Source organism: Lichenostomus cassidix, chromosome 11 (genome assembly GCF_008360975.1).
Source record: "Lichenostomus cassidix isolate B80296 chromosome 11, HeHo_3.0, whole genome shotgun sequence".
Lineage (NCBI taxonomy): Eukaryota > Metazoa > Chordata > Aves > Passeriformes > Meliphagidae > Lichenostomus > Lichenostomus cassidix.
Window position 1 is genome coordinate 9278652 of NC_139492.1, and position 17377 is coordinate 9296028.

The 17377-nt window shown below is 44.3% G+C and overlaps 1 protein-coding gene across 4 annotated transcripts in view; it reads left to right on the plus strand.

Moving 5' to 3' along the window:
- The first annotated feature begins 7089 nt into the window (after nt 1-7089).
- The window catches only part of SLC12A4 (solute carrier family 12 member 4), a 45139-nt gene continuing 34851 nt past the window's right edge, over nt 7090-17377 (plus strand). Inside the window, exons 1-2 of one of the 4 annotated variants that reach the window (XM_085071836.1) lie at nt 8117-8252; nt 9149-9280. In XM_085071836.1, the coding sequence (XP_084927962.1) occupies nt 9238-9280 (43 nt within the window). In that variant the 5' untranslated portion in view covers nt 8117-8252; nt 9149-9237. Of the gene's footprint in view, nt 7516-8116; nt 8253-9148; nt 9281-17377 lie in introns of those variants that run through there. The other 3 variants (XM_085071833.1, XM_085071834.1, XM_085071835.1) reach the window with 3 other exon arrangements.

Below are 17377 nucleotides of genomic sequence, written 5' to 3' on the forward strand. Positions count from 1 at the left end.
AATATGTTTATTAACTTTGTTTGATTTTACACCTAAGGTTCAGTGGGCACCTGCACCACAGAATCAAGTTTGAAAAGCCAGGTTTGATTGCATCCTCCTCCTGTTCTGGAGTGAGGAGCAGTGCCATAGCAGTCCATGGCAGGGTCAGCTGTGGCTGCTGCACTGCTCTGGTCCTGCACCTTGTCTCCCTTGAGACAGCACTGCTGTTTGTGTGAGCTGTTCAGGAAGCTGGGCTAGCTCAAAACTGTTTTCCTCCTTCAAGGGATGAGTTTCCTGATGATCGTGTCAGTGATTGGGTTAACCATGCTCACTGTTAGGGGAGGGAAGGAGTGAAACAGCAGAGTGACACTGCAACTTGGATTTCTTCCACTTGCTATTGGAAACAGCAGTTTTGTTTGCTCTTCTCTGGATTTATCCATATGGACATGATCAAATTGCTTCAAATTCTGCAACCATAATGTAAACGACAAGAATATTAAATAACAGAAGAGTCTTCCCACTAATAGTGGCTGTCATTTGCTCATAAGATTTGCTGGATTTAATTTGCAGACCAGAGCAGTATTTTAGTTGATCTGACTTGTTTTCAGGACAGACTGTGATCCTGGATAACCCTACTTGGACTGTTCTGGAAGGTTTGATTCAGTGTTATAATAATTATATTTTTCTCTTCTTTTTCTTTTTTTTTTAAACTGGTCTTGATTTTTGTCTTGCTATCTTACCTACAAGCCTTACATCTACACAGAACAACTTGACATGGGAATTGTTACTTGATGTTACTATAATTATCTTCTTTTTTTTTATCTCCTGAAACCAGAGAAATGGAAAAGATTTCACTAACCTTCATGCTTATTTATAACTTCATTATAACTTTTTTTTTTTGCAAAGCAAAAGCAACAAGCAACTCATCTTTCCAAAAACTGTGACCTCAGAGAGATACTGGACTTGGTTCAGTTGCTTCTGTCATGAGACAACAAATAGTAGAGGGGAAAAAAAAGCAAGCAAAGTAAACAAAGTTGACCATTTATCTTACAACAGAGAAATGTTGCTGCTTCTAATCAAGGCTCTGGCCTCAACAATCAGAACTCAAATAAGTGCACTTAATTTTGCTCTTTTGCTGCTGCTTCTCCCCAAACTGTTTTTAAAACTCCATTAAGAAGATTCTTTCCTCTATATAATGGCTCTTTTCCTCTGAAGCCCTTTCTCAGAATCTGGTCTAATTGTTTTCATAAAACATTTATTTTGTCAATTCTGCAATGAAAGGAAAGCATAAAGCCCAGGAAACAAGAACTCAAATTCCCCTGAGGGCTGCTTCTGAGAAACAAAATAAAGATCCCATGAAGTGGGATTAAAACTGAAGCTAATACAAGTTTCATCAGACAATTCAAAAGAGGGTCCCTTTAGTCTGGAATACAAACATTTGAAAAAAGTTTAATACAGCTTTGAAAAGTCCATTTGGATTGATCTTCCTGAGTTTCCTCCTGTAGCTAAACTCAGCATCTCAAGAATCTTGTCTAGGCTTGTGCTCTGTTTCTTCTCTGAGCCCTTTATTAAAAATTAAATAGACCCTGACAAAACTACCCATGCTAAAAATGTAACTGATCTGAAAATTGATCCTCTTAAAAAAGGATAAAAGGAAAAACCACACCAAAACACTGAGTAGTACTTTTCCAGCATCTTAATTCCACACTAAAAATTACTGCTATGTTTAACAAGTTTGTGGTAGAAAACCTTGATACAGTTCTTCTTACTTGAATGTACAGAACCTGGTAGAGTAGGAAGAAAAAAGGTAACTCAAAGACCAAGTAACTTTTCAGTTTCAAAAGATGAGATCAAGGTATCTTTGTAGAAATGGCTATTGCATGTATCAAATACAGTTATAAGTAATTTTACAAGTGAAGCAGAAATTCCTTAAAGTAAATAAATTTTGAAGGTAAGTGGCACCATAGTGTCCTCTTGTGGTCTTTTAATGTTTAAACTGTGATATGTTTTCTAGCAGAACAGCAAAATTTTCAATTGTCATTAGCAGAAGAGCTCCCATCTTGCTACAAAGTGCTCTTTCCTCGCCTTTCTTTTCTCCTGGAAATGGCCTGTGGAGGATTGCACGTTGCATCTCCCATTACTACATGATGCACATGTCATGGTCCTCTCCAAAGGATCTCTTCCAGCCACTGCCTGTCCTTGCCATGGGAACTGGATCCTGGCTCTGTGAATGAGAAACCTTTACAGCCAGTTTGCCAGTTCCAGCCTGCTCTGTCCACAAGGCTGGTGTGATCCTCGGATGTGGAGAAGCAGGAATGTGCTGAAAACCAAAGTTCACTATGCTGAAATGCTGGCCATGAACTTGCAGAACTCCTGCCAAGCCTCATGTCCAGGGAAACACTACCTTGGCAGTGGCAAATTTTGTTTTGTTATTTTATTTCTGATGGTCAGCTCTTGGCTGTTTGTCACCCAGGTTCCTCTCTGGTAGGAAAAATCTTTCAAAACAATAAATAACAGTTACAGATTCCCTGCAGTGTGTATCTCAGCCTTTACAGTTTTAAATATCCCTATGCTTTGTAAAAAAAGGTTGGCTTCAAAACTTGCAAGCATTTCATAATTCCAGATATCAGGGCTTTTCTCCCAATTGTATGGCAGCTAACTGAGCAGGTTTTCACTTTCACAGATTATTTTACTGTTCTTTCTGTGCTGTCTATAAATCTGCAAACCTCTCCTTTAGCCAACCACCCTATTTCTGTTCCAGCACAATGTATTTTCTTTTCTGGGTCACTACCCTGCTACTAAATGTATGATCCAGGATATTTCATAAATACTTTTCAAGTCATATGGTTTAGAAATTTCCAATGGTTTTAAAGCATAATTTCATGGATTGCCCCACTGACAAAGAGTAATCATTATACTGCTCTGTTAACAGAGATGCAATATGATTATTATGCAAAATGCCAGAATACAGGTATTCCACTCAAGAAGTTCTACGTATTTTGGAAAAACAGAGTAATGGATGTTACCCCTGAGGCTTCTAGGGCAGTGCATCCTGTGCCTATACCTCCAAGCAGGATATCTATTCATTCTCCCTGGGGACATAAACATTATAGTCAACAAAGACAGCAATAACTGGGAAGGTTACTCCACCAATGAGATATTTCAAAGCTTCATTGACAGAAAACTAATTTAAACTTTCTACTAATCTTTTGAGGTATCATGTTATTATAGAACACACCAAAATAATGTTAGGGGCAACATAACTTTAGAGATGAATTTAAAAAAATTATCTGAATTGCAATATTATCACTTATTTATTTCTACAGATGATACTTTTTACTTGGCCTTGATTCTCCTAGTTAGAAAACAAGCTATTTAAAATTAGACATGTCCCCCTAAAATTCAGGAATAAGGGAAGATAAGAAAAGCTCCTCAAACACAGTTTCAGATGCTGGGTCTTCCTATCCTTAAATGGCAAATCATTTGCTTTGAGAAGGAGCTGAAATGATGCTGCTTTTGTTTGATGGAGGTTAACATCACATGTTGCAAGTCCAGAAGCTAACAGTACTCCAGAGCTCAGGTACCAGGTCCTTCCAACATGTCACCACATCCCTCCATGAGGGCTGAGTCCTTGCAGGTGATAACTAACACTGGTTGGAATTCTGTGCTCATGCTGTCCCAGGGTGGCTGGATGAGCACCACAAGGGCACCTCTGAGTGCTGTCTGCCAGGGAAGGGATGAAACTCCCTGCACAGGTCAGCCAGGCCTGTCTGACAGCTGAGGATGTGCAGCCACTGTCTCATGCTGGGCTCTGAAAGCCAAGCTCCTTTTTTAATGCTGCACAGGTGTCACCTGCAACTAAAGTGTTCAAGGCAAACTGGACCTCACTTGCCTGCCCTGAGGGTTTATGTCAGGCTCTACAGCAGTTTACCAAACCTTCTGGAAGACTCAGAGTCTTTTCTTTAAGTTGAACAACATAGTTGTCTACTGAGGAAATGTACTGATCTTTCGGCCAGAAGTTTTACCTACTTAAGGTACTTCACAAATACCCAGTGGCTTACTAATTAAGAACTGAACTGTGTCTTTGATTATATGATTTGTAGCAAATAACAATTTAAAAAGCAGTTCTTGGTTGTGTATCAGAGGGGAGACGATGGATTTGCTGATGTCTAGGCTGCTGATTTCACTGATGCTTTAAAGGTACACTAAAGTACCGAAAATACAGACCTTTTCTAATAAGCCTTGATTCTGCTGAGCTGAACTCAGTTTTTTGCTGTGAAACCACCAGACTTTCTTAGAAGTGCAGTTCTTCTCTGAAGTGCAGTTTTTCTCTGTTGATATTGGATTGGGGTGTGTAGAGAGAGATGAAAAAAAGAGGATTTTAAAATTATTGTCTCTGTTTTTTGTTTTCACTGACCAGTCTGTACCCATGTAAAACCACCATCCCAAATTCTAGTTAGCTTTGTAAAAAAATGGGTTATTTTCATCCCTGTTATTTAATGAGAGGCTAACAGTGTTTTCTCAGGCAAATGCTGTAGATAATCCAGTTTCATTCCAGCATCATATTCATATCAGACAACTTCTGAGCTTATGATGGCCACTGATACCATGCAGAGTAACACTTATTATCCTCAGAAAAAATTGTTAATCATCCAGGTTGAAATTCTGTTCTCTTACAAGCCAGATACTAAACAAAGTTGATAGGGGTAGATAACTTCTTAGCTTTAAATATGGTCATTCTGCAAGTCAGCAAAGAACCATTGTACTTAGACAAAAGAAATATTTTTGCTTCAGTAGACTTGAATGGTTTCCTAGGGCTCAATTCCCTCCTAAGACATTTGGATTCAGTTTCCATTCCAGAGAAGGGAGTTGCTGGTAGATGTGCATGAGCCTTCCTTTTTTTAACTTTTTCTGCTCATGGGTTACAATTTTGGTACCACTGATTTTATGATACTAAAATGTTTTGTGATGGCATAGATGCATTTTTGGTGCCTAAAGAATGGTGTTTCCTTGCCACATCCACTTTCAAAAGTGCGATGAGAAGGAAGGCCCCCTTTTCTATATAAAACTATTTGTCCCCTATCAATTAATTTTCTTGTTCTCTTGGTGGGGTTTAGCTTATTAGGCCATACCTTTAACGAATACTAAAGAAACATAACTCAACCATAGAGGGTAAACCAGAAAATACTACTTTTTGGCCCATTGTTCTACTTTCCTCTGGAGAGGGAGAAATTATTGCTTGCCCAGAGAAATCGCAAGTAAAACTTTATAAATCTCAGGGGACCACAATTACAAATGTGCTCATTTTAGGGTTACTGGAAAAAATATCTCACCCTAGGTCTTCAAGACACTAGGAGTTTCCAACTGAGGACATTCTGGTGGTCTTTTTTTTTCAAATCTCCTTCAAAACTGATGAGGATGTTATAGAGGTACACATGGCCACATGAAGACACTTGTTGTGCCCCCCAACAGAGCAAAGAGACAAAAGTAAAATGTAGGTTATATGAAAGCATAGGAGTCTTAGAAGTCTTTCCACCTGTCTGATCAATACAAGGGGTGTAATTGCTCTGACTTTCCCCAGAGGTGGTCTACCAGCAACTTTGTGTTAAGTGAACTGAGAGACCTCTACCCCCTTGGCAGCAGTCACTCCACAGCATGGATACTTCATGCTTATTTCAAACCCCAACTAATTAAAAGTAGACTTATTACTCAGTTCTCGTGAACAAAGCATTCTCCCTCATGTTTGTCCCTCTTCTGCTCATTACAAATTTTTCTTTCTCCCAGTGACCTGTGGGCTGCTTTGTCAAAACGGGAGGACATACTCAGAAAGCTGGGGATAAGGTGGTTCTGAGCACAGGAAAGGTCCAATCTTAGCCTCTTCCTTGGCTCTAACCTTTGTATCCTCCTGTAGAATCCTGTGTGATCCAAAGACAAAACTTACATCCATGCTGGAATGTCTTGTCACTGTACACCGACTTCTTGATACATACGAAAGTGTTTTCTAGAGTTTTTTTCTGAAAATTGCACAACACATTAAAAAGAGATCCTACTGTCAAGGCTACCTTTCAAACACAGACCATAAATAGCATTATTAACTCCTTGTGAAGGCTACCACACACGGAAGGAAGGCCAAGATACCCATCACTGGCGCCAGCTTTTTCAAATGTGAAGGCAAAATCGAATTTTGCTCCCCTGCAGACAAGAAGTCTGGCGGCTGGCGCGCCACGAGCTTTACGGAGGGGATGTCACTGCTGTGCCTCTGTGAGTGGCACCGAACAATGGTGGTCCCTGTGTGAGCAGCAGGGCCACAGCGCATCGGGCAGGCTGCTGCCTTAGCAACTGAGCGCTTTGCATAGAGCCACAGCACCCTCGGCCCCAGCCCGCATGCAAATCTGCCCAGGAGAGCGCCTTGCTCCCGCTTCTTAGCGCTGCCATGGCCCCGTGTCCCGTGGGCTTGTGCCGCCAGAGCCCAGAGCGAGCACAGGGGAAGCCGCGGCGCTGCCACCGCAGGCACGGGAAGCGGGGACAGCTGCCCACGGCTCGGTACCGGCACCCTGCCCACAGTGCCCACGGCCCGGTACCGGCACCCTGCCCACAGTGCCCACGGCCCGGTACCGGCACCCTGCCACAGCCGCACATGGCCCGGTACCGGCACCCTGCCACAGCCGGCTCTGCGGGTGCCACAGCGCCTTCCGCCCGTTCCGCCGCCCCACGCCGGGCTGCGAGCTGCTGCGAGCCGTGACATCCATCACCGGCGCTCTCGCTGCCCCGGCCCGGCGGGGCTCCCGGGCTCCCTGCCCGCGGCTCACTTGCTGCCGCTTGCCCCGCACCACCCCGCTCCTCCGGGCGATTCGGGACCACTCTGCCCCATCTCCGGGGCTCGCCCCCCATCCCCGCCGCCGCTCCCCGCGCATCGCTCCTGCCCAGCAAATGGCGACGGCGGGGGAGGGAGCCCGGGGCACGGCGGAGGGGAAATTTCCTCCCCGAGGCGGCCCGGCGGAGCCCGCAAGGGAGGGCGGCGGGCGGAGGGCTGCCGCCCCGCCCCGCCCCGCTCCCGCCGCCCCCGGGCCCGGCTCCTGTCACGATGAATGCGGGAGGAAGGCTCCCCCTTCCCCTCGCCGCCTCGCCGCCTCCGGCCCCTCCTCCGCGCCCCCGCTGCTGAGCGCGGCCGTCCGGCCGAGCGACCCCCGCCCCCGCTCCCGGTGCTCGCCCGGCGGCCCCGGGGGCGGCGGGATCCGCACCGCCCCGGCGCTCGCAGTGGAATGGGTGGAGTTGAGGAGCGCGGTTTCCTGAGAGGAAGTGACCGCACGGGGCAGGAATGCGCCGCCGGCTCCGCGCCGCGTCCCGCCTGCTTCGCCGCGGTGCCGCGGGGAGCCCTCTCCGCCCCGCCAGCCATGCCGCACTTCACCGTGGTGCCGGTGGAGGACAAGCCCCGCGCCGAGTATGACAGCGTGGAAGGGCTCAGCTGGGTGGACTACCGGGAGCCGGCCGCGGCGCCCGCCCCCGGCGACTCCTACGACACCGTCAGCTCGGACGGTGAGCGGGCACGGCCGGGGCGGGGGGCGGCGGTGCCCACGCTCCGGGGGCTCGGGCGAGCCCGGCTCGCCGCCCCGCTGCCGCCGGCCGCGGCGGAGACAAAGACGGGGGCGGCGGTGGCGGGGCGGCTCGGGGCGCCGCGCCGGGAGGAGGAGGAGGAGGAGCCCCCCGGGTGCCGAGCGGGCGGCGGCTCCGCTGTTGCCAGGGCCGGGACGCGGAGTCCAGCGCGCCGGGCAGCGCTGTCGCCCATGTCAGCCCGCCGCGCCGGGCCGGGCGGTGGCGGCCAGCCCGCCCGGCTGCCCCGGGGATGCCCTCGCCGCGGGGTTCCCCGGCAGCCAGCCCGGGCTTCCCTCCGCCCCCCCAGGCGCTCGGCGATAGCCCGGGGTGCGGGAGGGAGCGGGGCCGCCGCGGGGTTCCGCTCTTATCGGTGCTCGCACACGCTGCCGTTTCCAGAGGTGATAAGAGAATATGGAGATAGGCTCAGATGTTTTCGGTGCCCCACCGCCAGAATAAACGAGTGATAGAAAATTCAGTTAAAATAGCCGAATCTTGGGTGGCTGCTTTACTTGTTTATTTCATCATAAAAACCGCTGCCCAGCAAGGTCTCTCTCTCGCAAACCGGGCCCTTGAATACTACAGCAAGTGCTTTGTGCCTGTGTGCCTCTCACAACTGCTCCTGCCAGGCAGAGCTGCTTTTTGTTAGGGGTTAATTTATTCCAATTACAGAAGAAGATCACGTAAGTAGGAGGGGATTTTGGGTGGTGAGAAGTACATTCTTTAACTAGGCAGCTAATACCAGTGCTCAGCTTCTCTTGGTGTTTTGCTGTGACTTTTAGATATAAATCACTTTAAATACAGTGCGGGTTTCTAGTGGGAATGTGAAGGACGCTTAGATTTGGACAGCAGTGTAGTTCTGCTACGAGGTTATTTTAGCTCTTTGTGCAGTCTGTTTTTTTCTTCTGCCTTGGTTATGTTTAGCTTTCTGTAACCTTTAGGAAGAGGATCTTCCCATGGGCTCATCTGGTGAATCTGACTTACCCTCTGTGAATCATGCGTGACTCTAGGCAACAAAAGAAAAAGCAGTAAACACCTGACCTGTTCTTCCTTGCCCGTGCAGTCAAACTTTCAGACTGCAAATATTATTGACTGTACAGTAATCCCTGAAAGGAACCTGCACTGCTCAGGCCTGTGCTTAAGGAAGGCAACAGGATTATTTTGCTAAGTGATATTCAACTGTCATAAGAACAAAGTTCATTTCCTGCCTTGTTACCTTGCTCATTTCTCTGAGAATATGTGCTTCAATCTCCAATATGTGCGCGTTGGGAGTTTCTTTCTTTCTTTCTTTTTCTTTCTCTCTTTGCATCATTTTCAAAGAAATTTTAGATTTCGTGTATCAAGTAGCTTACATAGCCCCAGTGCCCATTCTTTCCACAGCTAGTGTGGGTATTTTAGGATGATGAAAGGTAGGTGCTTTTCCCAAGCTGTCTATTACCACAGGCAATTTGAGGCACTAGCCCTTAGGCTGTGCAGGGCCTTTAATTTGTTTTGTAAAATAGGTCTGTTTTGCTCTCAGGCTACTTACCGTGTGGTCCATGTGTGTATGAAAGTAACAGGTGTTTTTTACCAATCTCAGCAGGTCGAGGTGGAGACCTCATGGAATGCTTTTTCCAGTAGCTAGCTTTGGCCATGGGTTGGTGAGTGTGGCTTGTGGAAGCTGCTGCCATGGTGGATAAAGGAAGATCGACTCAAACCACCTCCCATTTGGGTATGAGACTGCTTGTAGGATGTGTGCAACCAGCACACCTCAGGATACCCACTCTGCTCCCTCTCACAGTCCATCTGTCACTGGCAAGCTGTGGTCTCTAATGTGCTGCTGTCCCAACTGCAGTGCACAGCCACGCTGCTGGAAGTTAGCTGAGCTTTATTTTAAAGCTGATAAATATCTAGTAACTTCTCTACTAATATATGGTAGCTAGTTCTGTTTCTGTTTGAACTCTAACTGCCTTCTATTTTTTAATTTACTTTCACAGTAATTAAGTATTGTTTCATATCCTCAGGGTGTGCATATAAAGATATGTGTCTTGCCTGCCTGTGCTGACAAGCATGTTCTTCCCCACTAGCCTTTTCTGTCTTTTCCTAAGTTGCTTGGGTTTGTAGCTCTGCAGAGGGGACTCTGAACTCTCTTGTGTTACTCCTTTCGGTTTTGGTGCTGGTTTCTACATCCTGTGCAGAGTGCCCTGGCCTCTCATACAGGGGGTGTTGATATGACACAGCAGAGGTGGAAGCTCCTCTTGAAGGCAGAGTATCTCAGAGCTGTTTAGCTCTGGCTGGAGCCTGCAGACCAGGGAGGGAAGAGAGGGACCCTCCAGAGCCTTCTGTGGCAGCTGATTACAGGGCTCATGGAGGGATTTGTTGGTGTTGGTGTTGCCTCTGATTCCAGATAAGGTGAACTGTTTGACCTGAGTGCAGAGTTCAAGTTTTGGGCTGTGGTGTTACTGAAATGCTCACAGTTGATGCTGGCCCTGCACAGATTCTCACAATGCCCATGGTCTAGGCTCTCCGTGCCATCAAGTAGCTCCACCACAGTCAGTGTGAGAAACTGGTTGCAGTTGTTGTGGTGAACCTCTGCTGGGAAGATTTTGTTTTGTCAGCTTGCTATTCAGAACCTGATTTCAAGACTTGTTTGGATTGCTCGGTCTGATTGGATGGGTTAAGGTGACTCAGGGCCCTTCCAGAGTGTGGTCATGGCACTGTAACTGTTTATAGCTGCTCTCTAACAGTCTGCAGAGTAGTGTCTGCGTTGTCCAGTACTCCTTGCACAATATCTTAGGGCTGTTGCTTATGATTCTGGTGGATTCTTTTTTCAGTTTGATCTTTCCACCCCATATTGTCATATCTCGGTTTTTGAAGTTTTTTTTTTTCTCCCTGAATTTTGCTTTTTTTAGGACATCAAGTGATGGGGTGTCATGTAGACTCTACAGACATGAAGCCATTCTGCAACAGAATTTCTTGTCAACCATTTCCATAAGAAGACGTTAGTCAGTGTGCAATAATTTAGCCTTGTCAGATAGTTCCAGTGCTTGCTTATGAATCAAATCAGCCTTTTATTTCTAAGTAGGTTCCACTGACTGCCACTGCTTGTAATAGACTTTGACATCTTTCATTTAGAAAAAGAAGTACAAAGAATTATCCTGTGATCCTATGATAAACACGTGAGCCCTTCTTTATGGATCGTCAGGGATGAGAAATGTGAATTTGGCATCCCCTCAGTCTTTGAAATAAAGCCAGCATGTTAGGTTGGGTACACAGGGCAAAAAGAGGGACAGTGGAGTCTGAATAGTGTTTAAAAATCAAATACACTTTGCTTTAATAGGAATCTCAGCTCCACAGTGATTGTGCACCCAGTTAACCAAAGTGTGGCAATGTCATGTGTCCTGTGGGAAGTTATTTATCTTCCCTTGACTTTTGTTTGTGGAAATGAGACACTAATCAGCTTGGTGTCACTAACCAGCTTTGGTCAGCTGCCACCCTTGGTTTTTGCCAAGGAATTGCTCTGCTTATGTTCCAGTTATCACATGGCTTCCTCCAAGCCCAGAGTTCTCTAACTAGACTTGGGACCTTTACCTCAAGTTGACATTCTGTATCAGTGTGTTCAGGGCTCTTGTGCAGCAGCAGATTTTGCTGCTCATTTGAAAGCTCTTTGTGAGCTCTTTGAAAATGTGGGTACAGCTCTGGTGTGAGAGCAGTGTGCTTTTACTTCAGGTGTCTTCCTGGTTCTCTGCTTTAAGATGCAGTAACTTACTAGTAAAGATTAGTCTTTTGCAAGAAGCTAAACTCCCATAAAGCGTGTCTGAAGATACCTTTAATGGGGACACATAAATCATTCAAAAATTCTTCTTCAAAGTGCATAATTTCTACATGTAGGTGTTTTGGCAAAGTCCAGAGATAAGATAAAATTAGTCATGTAATAAATTAGATGCTACAGCTAAATGGGACCGACAGAAACATGTTCAAATAGCGTTTAAGTTATCTTAAGAACTGCTGCAGGCAGCAGTGTGGGTAAATAACACTGGTATGGTGGCCATAGTGGAATATTTTTGCATAACCTCTGGAGCAAAAGTGTCTTCAGCCTTTTTTTTGTGTCAGGCCTCAAAAGTGCAGAAAGAAGTCATAGAGGAGGCAGCCTAGGGTGGAGTTGAGGCAGAACCTCTGAATTGTTTCAGAGAAAAGAAAGTAACCTGAGAATAGCAATACTGATGTCAGTGAACTATCTCTTCTGGTGATTTTTTAACTATTCGCTTGCTGAAAATGGGGTGGAGGCTGCATCTTGTTCGATGCAGTTGCAGCTTTCCTGTCAGTTGCAGGTGTCCTGTCAGTGCTAAATATGTCAGTATTTGTTTCTGTTTCATAAAGGGTACTTGTGGGATGCACAGCAATGATTATGGTTTTCAGTGCAGATCCTGAAAGGGGTCTTAGCAGCAAGGTCATACTGTAGAAGTCCTGGGAGGTATTTTTTGTTAGGGTTTTTTCCTTTTCTTTCCTTTTTTCTTTTTATTTTTAAATTCTTTTTCTTTCTGTTTGAGCAATCAGCAATTAGCATAGCACTGATTGCAGTGCTAAATTCCAGAATGCTTTTCTCAACAATACAGGTGCATAGAGAAGTGGACTCTCACTTCAGATAAGGAAAGATAAGAGTTCGGCATGTGAAAAATGAGAGTGGAAAAGTGCTTTGTGACATAATTAGCTGTTTATAATAGCTGGGTGGGGGAAGGACATGGTATATACTTACCACCTGTAAGCTTTGCTTACCCTGTAAGCAAAGGAATTTTTCTGAGAAGCTCATTTTCCTGGAGGCCATGGTTGATACCCCTAGTTTCTTTTATCAGCTTGTAGTGTAGTAAGGTTTAATTTGTTAGAATGCTTGTCTAGGAAAACAAAAAAGTTCTTGTTGCTGCATAAACTGCTACTTTTGCTAAGCAAGTCTCATACTTCTAATTTGTTCAGTGATTAGGACAGAGCTGGAGAGGCTGCAGCTGTCCAGTACCAAGGGGATCGTGGTGCCAGCTGCTGGTGAACAGGAGACTTAGCTAAATATAGGAAAACATGGGCCTTTTTGTGGGTTCTCTGGTATTTCAGTTATTTGAGAAAGCTCTGGGAAGAATCTTTGTGATATGTCTAAGGGATGTGAAAGCAGCTCCCGTACCCGTGGGTGCGTGGGTCTGCCTGCTGCACAAAACTAAGAGAAGATTGCTAAAAAAAAAATCCCAAACAACCCTCTGTTGGTCTTCTGCAGCTGCAGATGTTTTGTGTTTTGGAGAACACCTGCATTAGAAGGCTAAGCAGTTGTACGTGAAAATACGTGGATTTTCTGTCTAATTTTGTCTGCCAATGCTTGCTAAGCAGCTATTTCAAACTTGAGACTAAGTTTGGGAATATTTTAATAATGCTGAAGCTATATCTTCTATACAATCTCTGAACTTTTCTAAAGAGTTAAAGTACATTTTTGGGTGTCTTGTGTTTGTATTACACCTCTCTCTCATGTATAAAATTAATGTGTGTGTTATTCAATTTCCCCTTACAAATTTCTTCAGTGTTTCACTTCCTCAAAGCAAATAGTGACATCTGCTTTCTTTTCCCTGCTGCAGCAGAATTAAAGCGTAAGTTTTTGCATGCTTTTCAAAGTAAAATTTAATTTTGGCTTTTGCTGTGAAGTTCTGTGTAGAATGAAGATTAAGGTAGTTTGCAGTCTCCTTGACTTGGAAATGTAGCCAAACATAATAAATGCTGTTGGCTGAGGTTGGCACCAGCCACCTTGAGAAAGATCAGAGTTAGTGATCACTGCCTTATTTTTAAGTGTATGTACCAGGATGGGGATCCCCAGGGCCACAGGGAGAGGGAAGCTGCATTTGGTGAGTTTCCCCTTCCTAGACCAAGCTAAGGATTTACATCCGGTTTTGATTGTGATGCAACAAATGATATGCAGACTGCTTTAAATTACAAAAAAATTGCTATTAGCACCAATATGTGGAACAAGATTTCTTTGATCGAAGGGTCTGTGTCTTCAACTTGTTGGTTCAAGGTTGTTCTTTAAATACTTTGTTCTGTGACCTGAATTACAGAGAGAAAAAAACGCACAATTTTAAGACATGGTTTAAAGCCTATTTGAATTACATTTTAGGGGTTTTTCCTTTGTCTTCAGTAACCTCTGAATCAGAAATTTTTTATCTCTTAATTGCACTAAGCTGATTTTTATTCTCAGATAATAAAGTTTCATTTTTTTTTGTTTGATTTAGTAAAACCTCTTTCTTAATTATTAGTTTTCAATAGGCAACTGTTTAAATGCTGCCAAGTGATCCCTTAGCAATGAGTAGTACTGTTCTTGTTCTTTCAGTTGAGCTGCTTTGGATGATTTCTTTCAGCATACTTGGATTTTGTCATGCATGGAGGACTGTGCATCTTTCACAGTGGCTGCTGTAGCGATTGCCAAGCAAACAATATCTTTGTTTTAAGCAAGCAAAATGACAAAATACATACACAAAAAAAATTAGCCTTTTCACAGACTCAAATACTTCACAGTTAATATGTCTGTCTGTAAATTTAAAAAGTCTACTCAACCAGGAAAAATACAGCTCTTGTAAAGCGTGTAGTGTAAACCTCTCTGGATTTTGAATATGACAGCATTTTGTATACTGTAACTGCACATATATGTACATATATACTTATGCAACTGTATCTGGAGGTTATTTTGTAACCTGTTTACTGCCTAATTGTCTCCAGTAGCTTTTATTTTAAACATTGTTTCACAAGTTTCAACCTGTCACTTCTGAACCATATAAAGAAGTTCCTGGAGTTAATGGAGTGGCAATTTTTCATAACAGGCTTTTAATAGGACTTTAGATTTTGTGGTGGGTTCTAGGTATGGCCTGGAAAAGAAGTTTGTTTACTTTCCAGCAGTCTTAATTCATGTCTGAGCAGGAGAGGTATATGTTAGAACAGTTCTGGGGATGCATTTTTTTAAAAATTTTTGTTGCTGTTAAAGGTACCTGGTAGAGTTCTTTCTCAATCATCTTTTGATCTTCTTAGTGCTCTGTGGGACAGAGAGATGGAATTTGACATGCAGAATAAAGTGCTAATTGCCCCAAAAAAGCTTTTCCTCAATTAGCTTATGGATGAATGGGGAAGTTTGATAACTTGGCAGTTATGCTTTGCTGACTGGAGACAGCTTTAGACTTGTTGGAAATGTAAATGAAATAGCATTTTGCTGAGCAGATGAGAAGCCAGTGCCAGGCAGGGCTGGGCACAGGGTGAGGGAGGAGATGGCTGGTGCTGGTGAAGGGATGGTCAGCATCCCACCTGTATTGGTGGTCACAGTGCTGCTCCAGGAAGCCTGGGAGCTCCTTTGTGAGCAAGTGTGCCAGCATTTCCACAGGTCCATCCTCTGGAATCCAGAATGCCAAATTTTGCCCTTTCTCTCCACTCCACTCGAGTGACCTGCACTGTCCTAGAAGCTCAAGTCTTTCATTGATTGGCACGTGGTCTGTACTGTCATGAGGATGCAATCCATCGATTACTCTGAAAATGAGAATCAAAGCTGTGAGCTGCTGGTGGAGGCTGGCTGGCAGGGATCTGTGGCAGGGATTGTATAACAAGATGCTGGCAGAGGAGGATGACGCAGAGCTGTGTGTAGGGCAGAGGCATGCTGCACTATGGATAGGTTTGAGGTAATTATGCCTCAACAAAACTACGTGGTTTTTTTCCCTACAGTCTAATTACCAACCTTCATTTTCATCTCCTCCCAGGAGCCAGCAATTTCTTCTGTTTATCTGAGGGATTTAGAACATCATTCAGTCACTGCATTTACCCTCTTATCATGAAGCAGGTTAGACCACACAAACTTCTGACTTTCACTTCCATGTCAAAAGGAAAAGAAGATTTTTATGGTGTGCCATTAGAAGCTGCTCATTTGCTGAGTTAAGAAGGGCAAGCTTGTTGAGACTTGCTCTTGCATACTTTAAATTGCTGATTGCTGCAGTAAAACACAGTTTTAATGCCCTGGAGTATAATTGTTTTCCATAAAATTATCTATGGCAATGCTACTTTGTTTTATGACCCTGTCTCTGCCTGCAAGCTGAGTAGCCCTGAGCTTAGTTACTGTGTGCGAAGTCCACCTCTGGATTTCCATGTAGGAGGTCAGATCTGAGTCAGGACTAAGGGTAATTCAAGAGGATGACATAGCTGTTGCTGTCTCTGGTGGATTACTCATTACTCTTTCTCCTTCTACCTTTGCATTCAGGAGCTTTGTCTTCCTGATTCTCTTCCAAATAGTATAATTGATCTTACTTTTCCTACTACTTGCTGTAGTATCTATTTGTGTCCAGAGCTGACACAAAGGTAGAAGTTTGTTAAAAGTCTTGCAGGTCTGATTTTAGAACCTACTGCTCCTGGATATTTTTGGCTTTGTTATGCTAAGGTTTTAACTGTCCAGTCTGTGATTTTGCAGTGTGAAGTGTTCGGCAGTAGTACCACTTGACCATCTCCCCTCAAAAGGATCTCTTCCTTTCCCTGGATTCCTGTTTGTGTTCTGCACCCTGTATTGGGGCACAGCTGTTTTGAGAGCATCACAAGCCAACCCTTGCTTCAGATCCCACATGGACCTCTTTGCCTAGGTCAACACAAACCACTCACTTTTGATGTGTCTCTGTATTGCAGGAAATTCATTGACAATGTCAGGTGTTAATTTCTGGGACATGGTAGCCAAACGTGAAAGGAGGCACAGTTGGGCCATGTTTGGTAAATCCCAATTCCATCTAACTAGACAGTGGGATGATTTTCTGCCTTGTGTCAAGATGCTTTTTAGCACAGATGCAAGGAGCTTTAAAGCAGTAACTCACAGCAACACAGAGAGAATGATTTATTCTTTCCTTTTTGCCTTTGCCCTTTTAAGACACTGTCTTGTAGACTTTGTGGTAGAAGCATATATTTAGCAGGAGCAAACTGACTATTATACATCTTGGAGTTTTTCTGACTTAGATTGTGCTCCAGCTGCCTAATTCCTGACTGGTGGAGCAGAAAAGTGATCTAATGTTGCCGACTGCTCCTTGGGGAGTTGCTCTAAGCTAATGTGTTATACTCACTTTGCTCTGATGCTCTTGCAAACAGATGAACCTTTTCTAAAATGATGATAGAAGCCACTGTGACTTCTCCAGATATCCGACTTTATTTTGGTCTGTGCTGAGTTGCACTGTGTGAAACGTGTTGTGCTATTTTGGAAGACTTGTGGACTCTTTGTAAATGTGTGTTAAAGTATTTGTGTTTTAGAAGTGCAGTGGTTGTTTATCATGTGCAATGTCAGAGCTCTCTCCACCCTCTAAAATGTTCAGCGCAGTGGGAAGGAGTGACTCCCTTTCCTTGGAGAAGTCTCATGCTGACTTGTACTTTCTGTAAGTACTATGACCAGAGCTTACAGTGAGTTTTCACTGTTTATAGCACTTCATACTGAAATGTCATCCTTGGATTTCAGCCTTGGACCATATACAGGCTTAACTCTTCTCCCCACCCCCCACCCCTTCCTCCTTAAAAAACCCTCATGCTTTTCTTTCTTCCTTGGCTTGAAAAAAATCTCTCATGAACTTTGTTTCCACATGGAACACAGTACTTCTCAAATTTAAGAAATATCTGATATTCAGCACTTTCTGTATGAGTTAACTGACTGAAAACTAATGACAATCAGGGTTTCACAATAAGCTGCAATGGGTTACCAAGGTCTTTTTGCAGTCTTCCAGGAAAGATGTCTGTGAATGTACATTGTGTAGTATGCAATGCATAGAATGTACATAACAGTAATTAAACCTCTTTTTTTTTT